This window comes from Clinocottus analis, unplaced genomic scaffold (assembly GCF_023055335.1).
Source record: "Clinocottus analis isolate CAN_PGR_092001 unplaced genomic scaffold, fCliAna1.0.p SCAF_12, whole genome shotgun sequence".
NCBI classification, from domain to species: domain Eukaryota; kingdom Metazoa; phylum Chordata; class Actinopteri; order Perciformes; family Cottidae; genus Clinocottus; species Clinocottus analis.
The window spans coordinates 3,621,402-3,641,888 of NW_027175843.1; the positions used below are offsets into that span (position 1 = coordinate 3,621,402).

The 20,487-nt window shown below is 44.3% G+C and overlaps 3 protein-coding genes across 5 annotated transcripts; 1 reads left to right on the forward strand and 2 right to left on the reverse strand.

Moving 5' to 3' along the window:
* The first annotated feature begins 1,089 nt into the window (after positions 1 to 1,089).
* Positions 1,090 to 4,744, forward strand: map3k19 (mitogen-activated protein kinase kinase kinase 19). Its single transcript, XM_068572206.1, has 6 exons — positions 1,090 to 1,806; positions 2,243 to 2,347; positions 2,447 to 2,685; positions 2,773 to 3,025; positions 3,584 to 3,792; positions 3,944 to 4,744. Exons 1-6 carry the CDS (start codon positions 1,507 to 1,509, stop codon positions 4,059 to 4,061), a joined length of 1,224 nt encoding a protein of 407 aa, XP_068428307.1. The 5' UTR covers positions 1,090 to 1,506; the 3' UTR covers positions 4,062 to 4,744.
* Positions 4,745 to 13,250, reverse strand: ccnt2a (cyclin T2a). 3 transcript variants are annotated; one of them, XM_068572205.1, is made up of 10 exons: positions 13,063 to 13,250; positions 12,287 to 12,368; positions 12,070 to 12,198; positions 11,681 to 11,741; positions 11,081 to 11,143; positions 10,517 to 10,562; positions 8,519 to 8,682; positions 8,197 to 8,267; positions 6,646 to 7,858; positions 4,745 to 6,469 (listed from the first exon to the last, which is right to left on the reverse strand). In XM_068572205.1, exons 1-10 carry the CDS (start codon positions 13,218 to 13,220, stop codon positions 6,396 to 6,398), a joined length of 2,061 nt encoding a protein of 686 aa, XP_068428306.1. In that variant the 5' UTR covers positions 13,221 to 13,250; the 3' UTR covers positions 4,745 to 6,395. The 3 variants fall into 3 exon arrangements, 2 of the variants coding, with proteins under 2 accessions (XP_068428306.1, XP_068428304.1); XM_068572203.1 differs by having other exon boundaries at positions 4,745 to 7,858; positions 13,063 to 13,229; XR_011077303.1 differs by lacking the exons at positions 4,745 to 6,469; positions 6,646 to 7,858; positions 8,197 to 8,267 and having other exon boundaries at positions 8,554 to 8,682; positions 10,125 to 10,562; positions 13,063 to 13,229.
* A 1,055-nt stretch (positions 13,251 to 14,305) lies between these two features.
* On the reverse strand, positions 14,306 to 19,822 carry acmsd (aminocarboxymuconate semialdehyde decarboxylase). Its single transcript, XM_068572966.1, has 10 exons — positions 19,751 to 19,822; positions 18,202 to 18,246; positions 17,298 to 17,394; positions 17,166 to 17,215; positions 16,317 to 16,553; positions 16,055 to 16,148; positions 15,251 to 15,346; positions 14,929 to 15,101; positions 14,672 to 14,770; positions 14,306 to 14,425 (listed from the first exon to the last, which is right to left on the reverse strand). Exons 1-10 carry the CDS (start codon positions 19,805 to 19,807, stop codon positions 14,363 to 14,365), a joined length of 1,011 nt encoding a protein of 336 aa, XP_068429067.1. The 5' UTR covers positions 19,808 to 19,822; the 3' UTR covers positions 14,306 to 14,362.
* Positions 19,823 to 20,487: the final 665 nt, after the last annotated feature.

Here is a 20,487-nt window from a genome sequence, read left to right on the forward strand (position 1 = left end):
AAGTTAGTTGGAGAGAGACTGGCTCGGCATTCGGACGACGTGAGCCTCGCTGAGGCTGAGACGGTTGGCGAGACACAGCAGCATCTTAAAGTTCTGTCAAGGATCAGTCACGTTCCACCCATCCACAGGTCGTCACACGACCTGGATGGAGAGCCCATCAATACACACTGTGAAGGGAAAGCCCCCAATGACTCCTTAATTACATATCACTGTGCACAACAAGGAAACACCGTGAACGATGAATTATCTATCACATCAAAGTCTAGAGAAGAAAGGAACCATGTGGGCTGCACCTCAGAGCCTGACACAGAGATTATTAATGAGATAACGTTCCATATGTATGACCAAGGTGATGCTATTGCATCCTCTGAAGGGACTTACAGCATAAAAGGACTGCAGCAAATAACACAGACAATAAGAACAATGAGGGATTCCTGCTGTGAAGAAACCCAGGAAGATGATCCAATCCCTCGTAGGGAGGATGTAAAGATACCTGCTGGCACCACCAAAGAGACAACTCAATTATTTACTGCAGCTGGAAACCTGACACGTTTAGACATGGATCCCAAGGGAAAAGAGAGGATGTCGAAGGCCTTAAAGTCTGTTCTGAACAAGGACAGAAGAACCAGCATGAACTGTGAACCAAGAGACATTCCTACGACCCATCAGTCCTTCAACGTGCATGCTCCCAAAGACCGAAAGTCCAAAAGCAATCTGAAACTTTCCACACAAGTCAAAGACAAAACCAAGAACGGCCCCGAGCTAATAGTCAGCGGAGAGACGGCCACAAAAAAAGAAGTCAAGTCGAAGCTCAAATCTGTTAAAGGTGCTAATTGTTACGTTGGCACCCCTTCACCAAGAAAGAAGCTTAGCGATCAGGGCAAAAGAGCAAATGCTGACAAGATGAACAGAGCTCAGCAGCATGCACCGGCGAGGGAGCTGAAGAACGGCCGGCAGTTGAAGAGACCCGGTCCAGCGGCGACGCCGAGATCTAAATCTACCGTGGACTTCATCGCCTACAAAGACATGTTTCAGCAGATGCAGAGCGGGGACGAGATGTTTGCCTGCCCCATTGGTGATAACCTGGAGGTTTCCAGCCCCTGCGACAAAGTGAAGGGCAGGCAAGTGCAGTCCGCTCCGCCTAGGAAGACACAGCAGTGCCATAAAGTCAAGCACAAACCCCTGAAACAAGTGCAGAGGAGAAGTCCGGCCGAGACTGTTGTGGTTTCCGCTAAAAGCAAACCGAAGCTCCTGTCCTCTCGGGTAAAAGCTCACGTCGCAGCTGTTCCAAGGAAAGGCACAAGCAAAGTAAAGAAGGACGGACACACAAAGGCTGAGTTAGTTCCTTCCGAGGATGTTGAGATTTTTCAGATTAGTGATCCAGAAACTGTGTTATCTACCATAGAGGAGAATCTTTCTAGACATGGGTCCGAAACGATCAAATCAAATGACAAAACATTGACCCCAGCAGCTTCACATCATGCCGAAGATCATCGTCAACCACACATGAATATGCAAGAAATACAAAATCCAAACCGACGGGTCCCCGAGCCTGCGTCGCCTCAAACCCCCCAACAGCCGAAGATCAACACCTGGACGTCTTCCAGCACCAGCCACACCATCATGTCACCGGTTTACCAGAAGTTCCTGGACGAGGTGGGGGACGGGCCACTCACAGATGACCTCCTGCAATGTCTGGCCGAGGAGCTGATCTCATTGGACGAGAGGGATGTGTCCATAGACCTGGAAAACCTGGAGTCCAATGCAGAAGACAAGCGCGTGTCAGGAAGAAAGACATTTCCTGAGGTAAACTTTTCCGGGGTGGTATTACATTTTTTCTTTTTCTTTTTACCCTTCCTTATATAGTTAATAGTTACACAAGCAGACTTTCCTTTTCTCCATGGTTCATAGAGGTGCACCTTTCCACATGCACAGGGCAACAGTCCTGTCTCTGTATCACGGTTTCATCAATCTATACATTGATGGCACATATTAGAAGTTCCATTCAGATGATAATGTTTACCTTGAGGTCGACACAATTAAGTGTGTTAATACGCTGTGCAACAGCTGTTCCTCCAAGCCAAAAGCATATATTGTATTGGGCCTAGGTTTAGATTCAGTCCCCATCACCAACTTAATATTTTGTTGTAAAATCCCTCATAATAACATTGTGCGAGACCTAGAGGTTTGTTGTAAAAAAAAGAAGTACATACAATTGTGAATTATGTGCATTTTGTTTCAGGATAATTCCACAGCCAGTGCTGCTCTACTTGGCTCTGTTTTGGTCGTAGACGACACCATCACATGGACGAAGGGCGAAGTACTCGGCAGGGGAGCGTATGGGACAGTAAGTCCGAAAATTCAGAATGACAAAGTAAGGTTGAAGTAGCATAAGTAGACATTGGTGCTCAGCTAATTCTGGCGATCACCGCTGCACTCTCACCAGGTGTACTGCGGCCTCACCAGCCAGGGCCAGCTGATCGCTGTGAAGCAGGTGAGCCTCGATTCCTCTGACCCCGACGCTGCGAAGAAGGAGTATAGCAGTCTGCAGGAGGAAGTGGAGCTGCTAAAAACCCTCAGGCACGCTAACATCGTGGGCTTTCTGGGTACCTCACTGTATCGGCACGTGGTTTCCATCTTCATGGAATACATCCCAGGAGGATCCATCGCCAGCATCCTTCACAGGTTGAGAACTTACCCAGAAGGGTCGAGGGTTTAACAATAACTGGTCTGCACTTATGACTTCAACACTGTCCCTTTCGCTGCCTTTAGGTTTGGGCCCCTGCCAGAGCGTGTCCTGGCTTTATACACCCATCAGATCCTGGAGGGGGTGGCCTACCTGCACCTGAACAGGGTGATTCACCGAGACTTGAAGGGAAACAACGTCATGCTAATGCCCACTGGCGTCATCAAGCTCATCGACTTCGGCTGTGCGCGGCGTCTCAGCTGCCTGAACCACACCGCCAGCAGCAGCGGCGATCTGCTCAAGTCCGTCCACGGCACCCCTTACTGGATGGCACCGGAGGTAGATGCGTTAAAATGGCCTTCTACCCTGTGAAGAGGGCTCCTTTACAATTATTCAAGTTCTAATTATTATCAGATAAATGGAAAAAATAACCGAAACCTTTTCAAGCACACTTCACACTGCACGACTTTAGCCCTGATTATCCCCTCGCCAACAGTTCTTAGAGTTCCCTAACAAGCCCCAGTTTAGACGCAAACGAGAGCTTGAGCGTTGTGAACTTCCCAAATACGCTATGTGAGGCCCGGCGGTGCATTGCACACACGTTCTACATATCTAGCATCCTTTAAAGACCTGGAACTGTCAGACTCTATTTGGGATCTGTAGCCATCGAGAGGGCAAGACAAGGGGTCGCCTGTAACATTTGGAATTTTACTCAACCACAACTACGACAATTTAATCACACGCAGTGCTGTTGTGGCTGATCGTGCTTGCTGTTAAACAGCTGTGCAGTGATTAGGTTTTTCAGCTAGACGCATTAAAAGTAGAGATAGGCCCTGCCACTGGTGTGACCTTAGCTTTCATCTCACCTGGTTCTTGTCATCTCGTCTCCCTCCTCAGGTTATCAATGAGACAGGATATGGCAGGAAGTCAGACATATGGAGTGTCGGCTGCACAGTGTTCGAGATGGCCACAGGGAGACCACCACTGGCACACATGGACAAGATGGCGGCTTTGTTCTACATCGGGGCCCAACGAGGGTTGATGCCCGCCTTGCCAAATGGGTTTTCGGACCACGCCAAGGATTTTGTAAAAATCACCTTGACATGGTGAGACCCGTTAGCCTCCTCGGACCAATCCCTTTCACACTCGCTTAGCTGATTGAGTTAAAGATCTAATATTGTGAAGAAAAAAATCTATTTATAGTCCTGTTAGGAATTAGTTTTCTTAGTGTGTTTTTTTCCTTTCTCTCAACTCCAGTGACCAGAGACTGCGGCCGTCTGCAGAGCAGCTGCTGAAGCATTCGTTCATTCCGCAGCTTGAGACCGGAGCTCACTTAAAGAACTGCTGCGCTCATCCAGAGGGGCTGCGTGGTTAACAAGTTACACTTACAAAGAATGTTTCAATTCAATTCTGACTTCTCACTTTTTTTAAATATTTTTTTATTCAGATTGATAACTTTAATATAAATATAAGTATTCCTTTGGGATCCTGCCAGCTGTCCCCAGTAATACACGAGTACAAAGTACCGTATAGCAAAGAGAACATTGTAGGAAATGCATTCATAAGCTGACATTTAAGAAACTACATGAGAAGCACTTTTATACATTTAACTTTATTAGAACTTGTAAAATGTGAACCGATTTAGAGCAGATTTTTGTAACACTTTGAATATTTTCTGTAGTAAACATAAATGTGCCAATCTTATAAGTGACTTAGTAGCAACTACATCTTTCTACATTGTGATGTATCTAGATTCTGATAGAAATGTGTCTAATCCATATTGCAGCATACTGAGAATGTTTACTTCCTGTTAACGTCTCACTGATGAGTTATTGAGGAATCAGTGTGTAATTTTGACTTAGACGTAAAAGTGATAACATGGCATTACTATCAGGAATAGTACATTTATGTCTCCTCACATTCAAACACAACCATGCATTTCCTCCTAGACTCTAGAAACATGGATATTGCATAATAAAACAACCAAGGTTTATACCGTGTCAGGGTAGTGGCGACTTTAAAGTTTATTGGTAATAGTAAAATGAAAAAAAAAGGATATAAAGAGTGGGTTATGTTTATTTGTCCACGTGTGCCCAACTGTTAATCCCTAATGGGTACAAAAAGGCTTTTGAATAACCCGATGAAGAACAGAAGGGCGGTCAGGTCAACATTTGGGAACAATGTGGAGTTTAATGTCTGAAACTGCTGTGAGGCGTGTCCGGACAGGTACATGGCTGTAAATGTAAATGAGGAACTCACGGACAAAACCTATAAGGGACATCCACACTGCAGATACTTGAGGTTTCCATACGATATTCAGCAGGTCATGTTGCATATTGCCAATTGGTCACTATTCTGACAACCGGGAAGGAACACAGCCAAAAAGGGTATTTCCTCCTACATAGTACTATGCTAATGGCTGATTGAACAATACTTGCATGAATCCCTTGCTGACATCTAAAGGCTACAGCTTCATGTCATAAAATTATGTCTGATGCACTTCAAAGTAAAAAGGGTTACAGAAACTTTAATAGCACACAACTATTGTCTGTCAGTTTTTTTTTTCTTCTTTTCATTATTGAGGCACAACCTTTGGCATCCAGCTTAAGGTTTACTTATAGGTCCCAAAAATAGTTTTTTTGGTTCAAACTGCATGGCTCTGATGTGATAAGTAGGTGTTATATGTGCCTGTGTTACTGAGGGCATCAACTGATGTTCCCTGTGATGGAAACGCACTGAACAGCACCCCCTGCAGGAAGGTCGGTAGAAGCACACACCACTGGAATGCTGCAATCATTCACCAATGATGCCCAATCCGTTGAACAAAATAAAAGTTTTTTTTTTTTTATAGGTATTATAGTTATCTTGTTATACTTACAAGCAGCTCCAAACCTGAGTAGTCATGGTATAGCTTTTTTCTTCTTTAAACATACAAAAACGTATGTACATTTATCTCCACTTTCTGTAAACAGCAAGTACGCGTTCTCCTTTTAAATCCCTTTGATGATTGAAACATGCAAATCAAACGCACAGTACTGAAGTATAAAAAGAAATCACAATGAGAAAGAAATTGAGGAGATGAAACTTTACACCTAAAAAAAATATATAATAATTTGCATCCATCAACAGTACTAAATGGAATGCCAGCCAACAACTTGAACTCATCTCCAGCTGGGCAGTGGCTTCATACAAGCGCAGAAATGTGATTCAATTAAATTACTTATTAAAAAAAAAAATGGATGAAAATGAAAAAAAAAATACACCTTCCATGCCTTTTATAGTACTTGTAATACTTTTTTTCCTCCTCCATGTGGAGATCTGAAATGCAGGGAAGACTTCCCCTGCCCAAGCGGTAAAAACACACACTTTTGCACATTCCCAGACTCAACGGAGGAGGAAGGAGAACCAAGCAGCGATTCAACACCAACAGAAAGACAGGACCGAGCATCACAGCCCGGAGATCTGACAGTCAGGAAGCATAATTTTTTTCTTTCTGGTCTCAGAAAGTGAGATGTCCAACAATTTTTTTTATCTTTTCTTTCTTTTTTTTTTTTTTTTGAAGATAAGTGTTTTTTTCTGCCTTTCAGTAAAGGGTTTATCATGACAGTTATTTCCTTAGGGCACTTAACAGGGAGGTGAGCATAGTCTGAGGTGTGTGGGAAGTTTGTTGCCATTTCCATGGGCTGGCCATGGCTGCAGAGAGGTGGACTCAGTGTCTCTGCTCTCCCACTTCATGTGGCGATTCGCTAGGAGGAGGGTACTGCTGAGAGGTCCGCAGCCCACCTGGGTATGACAGGAGGGGAGGAGGAGAAACACGAATAAGAAGGAGGAGGAAGAGGAGAAGGAGAGAGGAGAGAGGAAGGGGGAGGGAGGTTAGCCATAGAGCTGCAAGCCAGACGAGACACACTGCAGTACAGGAGAAGAGCCAGGAGGAGAAAAGGGGAGAGAAAAAGATGTACCTGCAGCACCAGTGCCACCCTTGGAGATTTTGTTCACTTTGGAGCATGAAGTGGAGAATGAGGCGGAAGGGTGGTGGTTGTGGCTGGCCTCTGGGTACGCCCGTTTGCGCGATGACGACAAAGAGGTGGACCCGGGCGGAGGGAGCCCAGTCCCTTCCATAACGACCAGTCCCGGAGGCCCCCGTAGCGGGCCCGCCCCGCCGTTCCCGCTGTACGTGTGTGGATGTGGGTGACTGTGCTTGTGGTGGCGATGAAGGCTGTGATCGCGGTGTTGCTTCTCCTTGCTCACCAGAGGGCTGGAATGTTTACTCTTGATGTTGTTGGCCACGCCTTCGTCTGATGAGCTGTGGCGCTCGGCCGATGAGACTTTTATCTTCATCTTAAGCTCATCTTTGATTGGCTGTCCACTTCTATCCAGCTGGGAGCTGCCACCGGACCCGGGGACGGCCAGGCGGAGCTTAAGCGAGCCTTTGTCCCGTTTGTCACCGTGATGGCGCCTATCTTGCCCCGAAGTCGAGGAGGGCATTTTGATTTTCAATGGGGAGGCGGTGGTGGTGCCGCCGCCATGGGATGTTTGGTGGGGCTGTGAATGCTTTCTATGGTCTACTTGGCTCGCAGAAGACGATGGTGCATAGGTAGAAGATAACATATCCGCCCTCACATCAAAATCCATTATTCCCCCGTGCTGTTCCTGACTGCGTTTCTGCCCAGAGACCGCCAGCTCCGCGGCATGTTTCTCTCGGTATTTGTCCAAGGACAGCTTTGGCGCCGGAGGTGGCTGAGCGGGCGGAGGGTAGGCAGATTGAGATGCCGGCTGATGCTTGCCCGCTCCGGTCCCACCGGCGCCTTTTTGTTCCTGTTTGACAGGGAGGAAGTCTAGCGTTTGCTCAGTCCTGTATACCGGCTCTTGGAGAGGGATGCTGAGGGGTTCCTGTTTTATACAGGCGGAAGGGTAACCTGTCTGGCTCTGGTTAACCAGGGGCCACTCGCTGTGGCTCGCTGGGTTATACGTCCCGGCCAAAGCGTCCAGGGACAGGGCCGCGGCTCCGGACTGACCAGGCATGCCCACGCCGAAGGAGCAGCTCGCTTTGGAGAAACTTGAGTTGCCGGAGAGCGGCACGTCGGCTTGATCGTGGAGCATGGAAGGCCCAGGAAACGGGTTGTCGTTTAACTGAGAGCTCTCGCCCTTGGGCTTTTTGGCAGCTTGTGTTGCCTAGGGTACAGAAAAACATAAAACGCTGTAAGGAGTTTGGTTTCAGTTGGCAGTATGCTCACTGAATTGGGTCTAACAGTGGAACAATCCATGCAGTGGGTAGATTTCTGTTCTGTAAATTTGTGATGTTATACTGCAACCGACGTTGCCATATGGCCGTTTGACAAATGGGGGTGTAATTCATAGTTCATAAACTTTAGACAATGTAACATTGTTTTTTCAGAACCGTTTTGGTGAGGCCATGTACTTTAATACATCCTAAATTAATAATCTAAATAAAAATGGACATGCCTGAAACGTCTTACTAATACACGAAAGCGAGCAGCAGTGCATCTTACCCTCCAGTTGCGTATCCTCTTTAACCGGCTGGGCGTCTTCTCCAGAATCTGCAGGAACTCGTGGGTCAACTCTACAAGTACAAGGTGTGCGTGTTGTCATCGAACCATCGCAAACTCGGCAGCAACACTTACACAACGGCCTCTATTATCTTAACACGTGCTCCTAAAAATATTTGAATTCTGTGAGCGTTGCCCAAGTAAACAGTCGTGTACGACACCTTCCGAAAAACAAATGGCAAGCTGTGAGAAATTGCCACAATATCTTTTATTACATTTTAAAACACATTATACAAAAAGTAAAAACACATTGATTCAATCTCACCATCCAGCAGCTCGAGGGTGACAGAGTTGTCCACGTACTCCCACCAGTGTTTCCCATCGGTGGAAACTGGGATCTCCCAGTTGGACCACTTGCATGCCAGGTGGATGCACACGCAGGAGATCACTGTGGGCTTGTACTGGAGGCAGAAGGTGGTGAGGTGTAGACTGCATAGTCAGTGAGGGTATGCGTGTGTGATGAGTGAGTGAGAGTGTGTGTTTATGTGAGTGAATGCGAGTCGATTCAGGCCAGGCGTCGTCCAGAGTAGTCCCACATATGTAGAAAAAAGAAAAGAAAACACAAGAGGGAGCGGACCGTTTTAATCTACTGTATTGGTTGCAAAAGATGAGCCATTAGTTAATGGCATTCATACATTAAACAATCTGACAATGTAACAGTTTGTCAGTTTAAAAACAGGTCACAGTAGAGGTTATGTCCATTAACCTTCAGGTGAAGACATAATACACTGTGATTAAAAAGTAAGCATAGAATACTGTGACGAGGAAACGTTTTTGTTCCAAGGAACCTGGTTGGTTTAAATGTCTAAACAAAAGGAGAGGGGGGCCATGCGTGGTTGCTAAGTGGAGTCCCATTGTCCAACACTGAACACTGGGGCCACACATGTGACGGTTACATCATAGGACTGCTAACCGACGAGGGGCTGCTCCTACAATTCTTTCTGCGTGGGTCTCTAGGACTGTGTTGAAGGGAATACGCGTAGTGGGCACTGCAGATCAATGGATACAGCATGGCACTACACTGATGTGGTCTCAACACTGAAAGCATCCCTAAATATAAATGTATAAAAATAATCTGACCTACAATAAAAAATAATTAAAAATGGGCAACATTGTCCTGCAACATTGGGTGGAATAAAGCAAGTTTAGATCATAATTAGACAGTGAAACTTATTAATATCCTTTCAAAAGTAACATGTTAGACAAATGGCCCCCATACAAATTGCTATTGCACCACTGAGCTTTGGTTCTTTGCTATCTTATCTATGGTGAACCAAGTATATATCAGTTAAAATCAAACAAGCATCAGGGTTGATGGTGGGGTTTTTTTGGATTGAAAGTAGGTTCTTCACAATTGTAGATTAGAGACTGAAGCAATTCACTTTTTTTGATCTTACAGGATGAAGATTTTTATGAAAAGCTCCTGCCTGCACTCTTGCTAAGAGCCAACTCAGTATTAAAACACAGCTCACATTCAGCAACCAAACACCAAGTCAATTTATTATTAGTGATGCAAATTTCATTCCACCACTGTCAACGAGAACTAAACCCGTTAAGGACCCCGTTTGCTGATTTCAAGAAGAACAGTTTGTCTTTAGAATAAATCATAATTTCCAAACATAGTTACGAGACTTCTCAGATGGCCTTAGTAATTACATAATCTGCAGGTCCTTAATGGGTTGAGATTAAGTCTTTCTGGTCACATATTTTACATGAGCTACAAACACTAAAGAATGTTGGAGAAAAGCTAGAAAATATGGGCATGTAAAGACAGGAAAATATTGGAGACTGTGAGAAATATTTGAGGAGATAATGCATTTTAACAAATGATATGAAAAAGAACATTTAAAAAATGTATTTGTGGTACTTACCGGAAGAACCTCTACGAGAAATGTTTACATCTGTGCAATCTTTAGCTGCTATTCAGGCTACCAAAGTGTCTTTCTTTCAGAATTATGCACTTTTTCGCAACCGAACAAACATGTGGGTTTCAAGCGCACCACTACACTTCACACCTTGCATTCAACCCAAATCTGTGCCAACACGTGGTCCCTTGTACAATACACCGCACTGCAACTGGGGCCGGTAACGCTACAAGCCACCCTGTCTCGCTCCCTTTGAACGGGGGAGGGAAGCCGAGGGGAGGAGGCAAGCATCCCAACAACCGCCAGCGCAAGTAGGGCCCGTTGGACACTGAAAGGGTACCCTGCATTACAGGAAGCTATGGTGTGTAGTCAAAGTGCAACAAAGGCAGGATAACAACCTGTTGGTAGCCATGAAATAGGAAGTCTGTGCCAGATCCTTGCTTGCTGTGAGAGAAGAGACAGAAAAAGGGGGGAAGGGAAGAAAAGATTACTATCTTTGCAAGCCAAATGCATATCATCATTAGGTCAGGATGTGAATATTGCACTGATTAAGCCAAGGCCAAGACAAAAAAAAACAAAAAAACACGAGCCACAGACTCTTGCAAATTGTTTTACACTTGCAGCAAAGCTGGATGATTTTTTATGAATTAGGCCAGGACCTCTGATTTAGCCATGTGAACCACAACCAATATTTAGGGGGTCCATTTCTCAGACAAAAAATGAAATGGCAAATCCCAAGAAAATTAATACAATTCAGTCTTGGACTTGACCCAATAAGCATCAGCAAATATTGTTTGTGCCATTTCATAAAATTAACTCATAAAGGTCATCAAAAGAGCAAGGTATGTGTGTGTGGTCATGTAACTATTAAGTCAGCAAGGTTTTCACCCCCCTCCCCAACCATGTTTGAGGTGGGACAAATCAGAGCAGAGGGCACAATGAGCAAAGAAGGAAGCCTCTACCTCGCACTAGCTGGGAACATTTCACCACATCAGTGTGTGGGTGATCAATAGTAATTTCAAAGCCTGGAACAAAATACATGACAGGTGAGTTCAACACAGAGACAGTTGGTTAGGTGACATGTCATTTTATGATTAAACGAAAATAAATCCAGTGATGTATTTTAGGGCTGCAATTCAGATTGGTTTCGATTTGGTAAGTATGAATAGTGGAACCATTTTCTCTATTCATAATTATTCACGTTTTCTTTGGATAAAAGTCTTGAACATAATTAATAAGCTAGCACAAATTAACAGAAAATGTGGCCCGGCAGTAAAAATTTGTGAAAAAAATGAATAAAAACGCCAATGAAAAATTTTAGTCGAATCAGTACCACGTTACATGAGCAATGTCTGTAATGACAGAATGACATGTCACCTTTACATGATTTCTTGAAAATATGCATGTGACAAGATACCCATACAGCAGCTGATAAAACATTTCATTTAACAGGCTGTGACAAATAAATTCAACAGTGATCCCTTACTGATGAAGATAAGCCAAAGATAATGATAAAACGCTAACCCTCTCTCAAGTCATCCACTCCAGTCAACACTACTTACCCAGGGTCTGCAGCACTATGGATTCAAGTATCACCAGCTCTTGAGCTTGCTGGAGGTATGCCTGAAGTTTGATAGACAGTCATTACAACACAATTGTAATGAGTCTATTAATCTCTCCCCCTGACGACTGATTTCAAATGGCCAGAACTCCAAACAGAGGGGCTCATTTTTACTATTGCTTGAAAGCCTTGTGAGGTGAAGGTGTGTGTTACACACCGACAGCAGGCCATGGCAGTTAAAATAAAGCCTTTTATAGCGTGCGATGAAATTTGGCACAGCCAGTTTTAACAGAGGGAAAACCATGACCACAGAGAACTGGACAGTCAGATGTTGAAAGGGAATATAAAAATACTCTCAACCAAACAACATGGAGATCTTCTCGAACTTACATTACTCTTCGTGTCTAGAGGTGGTTCTTGGGGATTTAGGCAAGCGTGTGCCACTTTGATCACATGTTCGAGTTTCCGAGGTTGCTCTTCTACTTTCGCGGCCAAGAACAAGGTGGTTGGAGATATTATCTGCAAAAAATACATGGACAGTTCTCAGTCACTTAGCGGTCATTCCAGGTAGCAAGTCAAGAGTAGTGTTGTGGAACAGAATACTTACATTCCTATGGAATTTGGTGAAAGAGTGGTGCATATAAAATCTATGCATGTAAACAATGGCTGTATTTATTGTTAGTTGAGAGCTGGAGTTTAGAGTCAAGGAAAATCATTTGGAGTGAGTGTAACTTCCGCTGCCAAGAACAAGTCAACAAGTCAACTATATATATGCCATCATATCACACGTCATTGAGCGTATAGGCATTAAACACAAGTTTTAAATAAGGGACATTGAAGAATAACATTGCAACTGTTGAGCAAAGGACACTTTGTGCAGCAAGCTAGTTACCGCTAACGTGAGTTAGCTTCATGATGGCGCCGACTGAGCGAACTTACTATTATATAATACGAATGCGTCGAAAAACTTTAAACTTTGGTTTACTCAGTCTAAGGAAACCTCTCGTTTAGTTCTGGTCATTAAACTCGTCAGAGCTGAGTAGTAAAGCCAGCCAGGACAGAGCAACAGCTGCACACTCTCCAAATGGCCCTCTGAACGTGAACCCACAGCTAACGGGTTAGCTAGCGTGCTATATTAGCTTACAGCTAACGTTGACCATAACCAACTGACGCTGATATTCCGGGTTAAGAGCTCCGAAAAACAGCGTTTTAAGAAACACGACACCGAAACATGAAAAGTCGAAGATGCGCCGCTCTTGCTCCTTAAACTAAGCACTCAGCTTGAAATCCGCTCGCGGTATCGGGCCCGCTGCAACTGGTTTTCCTTAGCGCCATGTCCACTTCCAGCCTGGACGGAGGGATAAGTTTGTTTACAAAGGATACACGTTGAGTCTCTGACCCATATCCTGGACCAGATTCGCCGCTTGTTGTCGGTAGGAGAGCTCCCGGTCCGGTTCTACTCCACAACGGCGGGACGGCGTGGTTTCGAGCTGCTCCCGGGTGAAAAACCATTTCGACGAGGATCCCCGGCACGCCGCCATTGCACTCCAACGTTCAGCATCGAGAAAACGGATATGACGTCGGTGTCGCACAGGAACACACGACTTCTTCGGCGGTGAGGACAGTGTTTGATGGTGATTGGTCGGTCGGCATCTGCTCGGTATCCTTTCATGTATCCATCCAGTTCTACGGCATCCGCGCAGTATTACATGTGCTGATGGTGTTTCATAACAAGAGCTGGCATTGTCCTTCATTAATATCGATTAATTTATTCACAACTTACACAGCGTTGCGTTTGGTTAGGATCAATTCAATTGTCAATGCCCAACCTTCAAAAACAGAGTCCACACAACTAAACTTAGTATGGCAAAACAAAAAATACATAAATAAAAGATAAAACATGCACATACATGAATGTCCTTTAATTGAAAGTTGAGTTATTTCCACACAAAGTCAGAAACTAGATCCATGCTTTTTCTGGTGTTGTATTCAACCCCGCCAGGCAAGAAAGGCAGATAAAACGTTCTCGTGAGGCGTTAGCAGGAAAAGGGCATTGTTTCACTTGAAGTAGAGCTTATGTTAGTGCAGTTTCTTTTAGCAATGCACGTATATTCGTTTTCAAGAAGTGAAGGATCACTTCGGGAGATAACCTTTGGGGGTTATGTGTAGAAAGCTAACCGGAGCAACCCTGTGTGTGTGTTCTTTGTCATACCGGGATTGACTGCAAATGTGTCCTTGAACACAGTGAATGCTGAGAGTTCTCTTTGTTATACTTTTGAGGCCTTTTGGCAATAATCCTCTAATCAAACTAGCAGAAATAAACTCTCTATAAAGTGTGAATACATAACAATAAACTATACAATTTAGTTCACAAAATGCAAAGTACAAAATACATTCTGAAAAAGAGACATTGCTTTTGAGTTTTTCAAATGTATGTTTGTTATGCTTCCAGTGCCACAAGCTATATAGTCACATTATATTGTAGCGAAGGCAGACATATCCACAGCTGTTATCTCCAATGCCGATGCTCTCATCAAAACAATCTAAATTGATGAATAGCACTATACAGATAAGAGGACACACGTGTAAAATTTTCTGTCCCTTTAATCATCCAAATATACATTTTTGTATACAGCATTTACACTAAATCACTGGGTGTGACATTGTAATTCTGATTTCCATGTTACTCAAATTGCTCTCGTTTCAGGCCCAAAAATTCCACTGCATTTCCAGCAAGCAATTTGTCCTGCAAAACAAGAGTACACATCGTATTAACTCCTTGCTTGGACTTGCAGTACGTTTTTAAAACCTATTAATTTGTGCAATTGCATTCTAAAAGCACAATCAAATGCATTCAAAATGGCTCGCCAAATAGTGCTCTGCCCTTTGCACTACTACTGATAAGCATGTTCTGGTTATGTGTTTTATAGTCAATTCATGACAGCAGCACTGAGAAAGACTGTCAAAATGAAGGAGAGGAACACATTGTTACCTTCAGCGTGTCATCAAATTCATCCATGGACTCGATCAGCGATCCAGGCTGCAGCTCTCCCAGTGGGAATGGGTAGTCTGTTCCCAGCATCACTTTATCCTGAAAGAGGAATACGTGAACGTTAACTTGAAAAACAACGGCAGTGTTAAACATGTAGTGAACATATGCAGATGCAGTCATCCACATTATCGACGCACACGACTGGAAACACTCTTCTCAATGTGTGTGCGTGGAAGGGAAGATGCATACAAGCTCACTTTTCCAATAACGTCAATGAGCAGCTTGAGGGCGATGGGATCGTGAACCAGGGAGTCGGTGTAGAAAGAGCCGAGGTATTTCCTCGGACTGCTCTTGTTGTCCACTGCACACAGGTCAGGGCGGACTTTGTGGCCGTGTTCAATTCTGCCAACGGTGAATGGGAAAGAGCCCCCTTTAAGCAGAGGAAAGCAATGCAGGTCAATTAACGCACAGTATCTGTAATTGAGCATGAAGTAAGAACAAAACAATTGAAGTTGACACATAGATTACTCTGCTGTGACTCTGCAGATAAAACATGTATCAGGGACATCTGATCTTTACCTCCATGTGCAAAGCAGACTTTCAGTTTAGGAAATCTCTCCAAGACGCCTCCGAATATCATCGAGCAAATGGCCATGGTCGTCTCTGTCGGCATGCCTTTGAGAGGGAAAAGACAACGAAACATAACCTCTCTTTTCAAAATAACATTAATAAAGTGTCTTGTTATATAAGACATGTGGGATAATATGTAAAGTGACAGAAGCAACGTCTAAAGAGTATTTGGCCATAATCACAATCCGTTAAATATGATGTTAAAACTGTACACTCAAAGAAAATCAACACCGCTCTGGGAGTTTTTAAATCTAATGCATTACTCTGGACATTTCTGGCTTTTACATTTTTTAGATTTGTATCACTTGGGAGTTGGGTTAATACATATGGGATACATTTTCACAAGGGTGTGAGTTTTGTTTTTTTAATTGTGGAAGTTCAACCTCATAAATCTTGTAGTTGAGATTTAGACCATCAGACAAACACGTCTCCATTCAGGACTGAAGTTGCTTAAAATAAGTCAATCAGTGGAAGTGAAAAATAATAATAATATTTCATAAAAATAGTTTTTACGTTGACTTTTTTGTTCCCTCGGGGCATCGGAGCACAATGGAAAATACAACAATTTAGATCTGATGGCTTCATCTAACATTCTGGCTGCACTTTTGCCCTCGTCTTTTATATATGAGCACATGAACATGGTTCCATATCAGTCCCAAAGTAGTTACTTTTACACGAAAAGTGTTTTTTATTTCCCAGTAACTTGAGGGACGGGGGTATTCAATATATATTCTGTCACTCCATCTCCCTCACCCACCAGCCAGGGCAGCCAATACTTAGCCATCCTCCCATCGGTCTGCATGTCCCACGGGTGGACAAATATGGAGCAGCCCAGCTCCTCAGCTGCCTGCGTGGAAGACACACACCGCAAGATCAGCAATTCTATTTACATCAACGAGAGAACTTCCCCCTCTGAATACCAAATGGGAAATCGGTCAAACCAGCAGTGAGCAACTTGTAACGACCACAAACATGACATCATCGACACGAGCGCCGCAATATTCAATGTCCTCACAGCGTAGAAGGGAAAGAGCTCGGCGGCGTTGAGGTCCCAGTCGTTGACCCGTGAGCCAATCTGCACCCCGGGGAAGCCCAGCTCCTCCACGCAGCGCCGCATCTCCAGCACGGCCAAGTCGGGGGCTTGCATGGGCAGCGTGCCCAGGCCCACGAACCTCCTGGGGTGGCGGCGCACTGTCCGGGCCAAATCGTCGTTTAACAGGACGCAGAGATCCAGTGTGTCGTGAGGTTTGGCCTGGAATCCAAAAAATGAAAGTTAACCATCTCAGTGACGCACAGTTCTATAATGCATTAAAAACAAACGTAAAATGTGCATAATTGCATTTTTTTGCAATTATTATTGGCAATATATCACTGTTAGAATACATTATAATGTTATTATAGGTCACTATAAGTGATCACTATTTGCTTTGATTAAAATACAATTCCATTTTACAACAATTTGTTTGTTGTTCTTGGAAAGATTTAGTAAGATTGCTTTTCGTTTGACTTCAATCAAACAATAGCCATTTATAATGACCAATAATCACATTTGAATGCATTATAACAGTAATGTATAATCCATTACAACATTGTATTATGATACTTTAACCTTATTAGGCCTAAAGACATATAATATTATGAATATGTATGCTTATAACTACTCAGTAGAAGCAGATTATAATGCATTACAAGTTTGGGCATCATGGGGTGTAATCCCAAATAAAACTGGAATAATACATTCTTCATCCAAGTGTTGATGCTTCTCTGGCTGAAGAAGGATTAAGACAGTAAAGCTGCTTTGCATACAATAAGCCGCCGTGGTGTTTTCATTTCATTTGATCCGTGCTGCTTCGTGTGCGCTTACCCAGTAACTGAACATCACGGGAACTGTAGAAAGGGCCTGAACGGTGACACCTGAAGGGGTGAAAGACCGAAAGGCACCAATGAGACCAAACCCTGTGGTCCTTGTCGGCGTCTCTCATGTCTGTGCATGTACCGTGCTCATCCATGTCCCGTATGCGCGCGTCTGCGTCCCAGCAGTTCTCCTGGATCACTCGGAACAGCTTCCCATCCTTCATCATGTCTGCTTCGCCCTGGAACACAACACCATCAGCAGCCACATCCCATGTGACTGCGATTCCACATGTTCCCACATAGACACCTTGGCAGCATTCATTGCTCTGGTTCAATCATTTCATCCCCAGTTTGAAGCTGACTTTTCTTTAGGGGAAGATTTCATAACACTTGAAAACCACATGATGGCAGCAGACAGCTGACTCATGGAAGGCATATGGGATGTAAACTGTCATTTACATGGGACACTGCGTGAAAATGTCCTGACAGACAACATGTCTTTGTCAAGGTGTATGCGAATGCAGACACAATCAACACCCCTGCCAACGGCTGCAACTAAAAACATCTTGGCTGCACCACGCCTGTGTCACAATGTGACCCGGAACCCTCACAGATCTTGTTTTAACATTGGCACGAGCGCTCTAACAGATGCTCATCACCGGGCACGGTTTACAGTTGAATGCATCAACGCGTCACAATCACCCAATGCGTCCTTATGTGCGTTTCTGCCGGTGCCAACGGGCTTAACCCTGTGTCGGCCGCCCCCAAAGTTGCATTGGCAGCTGCCGGGCTGCCCTGCCGCGGTTCTGCTGCGGCATTTCGAAAGAGACTCTCTCCGCTGATGCAGTGGCACCGTGCTGAGTCCTGCAGCTGCTCACACGTCGAAGGACTTGGAAAGGTCCATGGGGTGGGGTGCAGGTGGATGGGGGAGGGGGGGGGGGAGTACGTCCCGCTGTGTCTCCGAGAATTGTGTGCAGTACAATTGCATAAGGGCTTGTGTCTGTGCATGCATGCATGCATACAGGGGGAACAAACAAGCTACTCACCTTGCATTGATGATGAAGCTGGACAAAGCCATCATATCCATACCTCTGAAACACATCACAAAAAAACAGATCACATTCTGGAAAACAAGTTGTGTGTCAGATTACATCTCTGGTGTGTTTTATTCAGATGCACAATCTGTGTCAAAGTAAACTATCCCACGCACATCCTGCTGTGGGGGAAGCCTCCATTGTGTTATCCCATCTGCGAGGGGTTCAATCTTCATCCTTGAGGACTATCTCCTCCAACGCCCTGGATAACTCAAACTGAGTGCCATGAGGCCCTTGAGTCCTTTGCATACAGATGACGTCGCAAGTGATCTACGGGAGCAGTGCAGCCAGTCGAGCTGTTTCATGTCCGCACAACATCCGCAGCACTGTGTGCTTCGCTGATGCCGCAGAGAAGCTTCGGCTACTTAAAATGTGTTTCATCACCTCGCTATTTCGTGACCTTTTTTTTTTTTTTTTAGGAATTTTAAGATGACTTCTCATCAATTGGACCGAGGACTAGTTTCAGAAGTGGGATGCAGAAGATGATGCATTGCTTTTGTTTTTTGGAGAGTCAGAGAGAGAGAGAGAGAGAAAGAGAGATAGAGAGGAGTAAAGCACGGTTCAATTCAAAGGACGTTCGTTATGCTTTAGTTTTAATGCAGCATTTCCTTTCCAGATCCTACAACAATTCTATTATAGTCTAAATGTGTCTGAATGACAAACGAGCAATGGCACGACTCGGACCATTTATCTGTCTGTGTCTTTTTTTAGGAAACAAATGGAAGGGCCCAGTTGGTTACGGCTTTATTACTGCTTATCTACATTTTGGGGTTTTATTTGTTTGTACGGAAAGGCTAATTTAGAAAATATGACAACCAAAATGATCCCATTCATCACATGATATAGATATGAAAAGAACCTCGGTGAGGCAATACATCAACCCACAGAGCAAATCCTAAATGTGTCACTTCTGCTTATGGAAGCCTTTAATTGGTTCATCAAACAGCATTCAAAAGTGGTGAAATACTATATTATTTCAGTGTAATACGCAATGTTTTGATCCCACCCACCACCTCCCAAAAAACAAACAAATATCAACTGGCCTTGCATGTATTCATCATACATCATGACTCATGAACAAGACAAGATCTGACTTATTATGTTCCAACATACATTTCCTCAGTAAAAAGGAGGAAAGAAAGACCATCTCTGTCCGGCACTGAACAGGTGAAATCCTGATCCGAGGCCAGACCTCCATAGCAACAAATACATACGAGCAGGAACAGATAACAGATAGGATAACAGATAGGACGAGGCAGAGCAAGGCCAAATCCACCTATTGATTAAAGTCCAACCGTCCATAGTGAACACAGATTTATGGAGCGAGCTGTTGAACTCCGATGGGAGAAGCCTGTACACTTCATTTTACTGGCTTAAATTGCATTGAAGTGAAAGAAAAGCTCTGCCTGCTGCACAACTGATGTAAAGAAAAGAAAAGAAGAAAGCAACGCATTGGATTTACTCTCCGATCCTCAATGAGCTCGTGTGTCTCGGTGCCTACCTGCTTCAAATCGGGCCACTCCTTTGGTAAAATATGATTATGAATATCAACCTTCATCCTTACGATTACCGTCTGGAAAAACGGGGGAGGTCTGCTGCAAAGGATTACTTGCTGTGAGCGCAAATCCTGCAAATTGTCTCTCCACCCTCCGCCCTCAGCAGAAACCAATGACCGACAGGTGACTTGCATGGCGGCTGCCGGGGCACCCTGGTCATTCATTACCTAGTCTGTAAGACAAGCAGAGAGTAATCATTAGTCTCTGTTGGCCATTACACCTCATGAAATACAGCCCGATACACCCTGAACCATTAAGTGATCGGCCGATTACCGCCTCAAATATTATTCACTCTCGAGTTCCACCATGAACACACACACACACACACACACACACACACACACACACACCACGCACGCTATTTTAAAGCAGCATTTCTGTGCACAGCTGACTGCCCGTGTTATGCCGAGTCAGAGTTTTGTGCTTACGGTTCCATAATGCATGTTCGGATGAAGTAAATTGATGCAGTTGCTTTATTACTTCTGGCTTTTGCTCGCGGTAACTGAACTATGAGCTGCTGCACAGTTGAAATTCACTGACCCAGAAAATGTAGAGCAAAGTGAAAGGTGCATTTTCAGCCAGCTGCTGGTAAACACTGTTGTTTTACATCCCTTTAGCGCCACCTACAGGGGAAAGTGTGTCAAACGCTTCAGACTTGTTCAGCGTCCCACTTACCATGAGA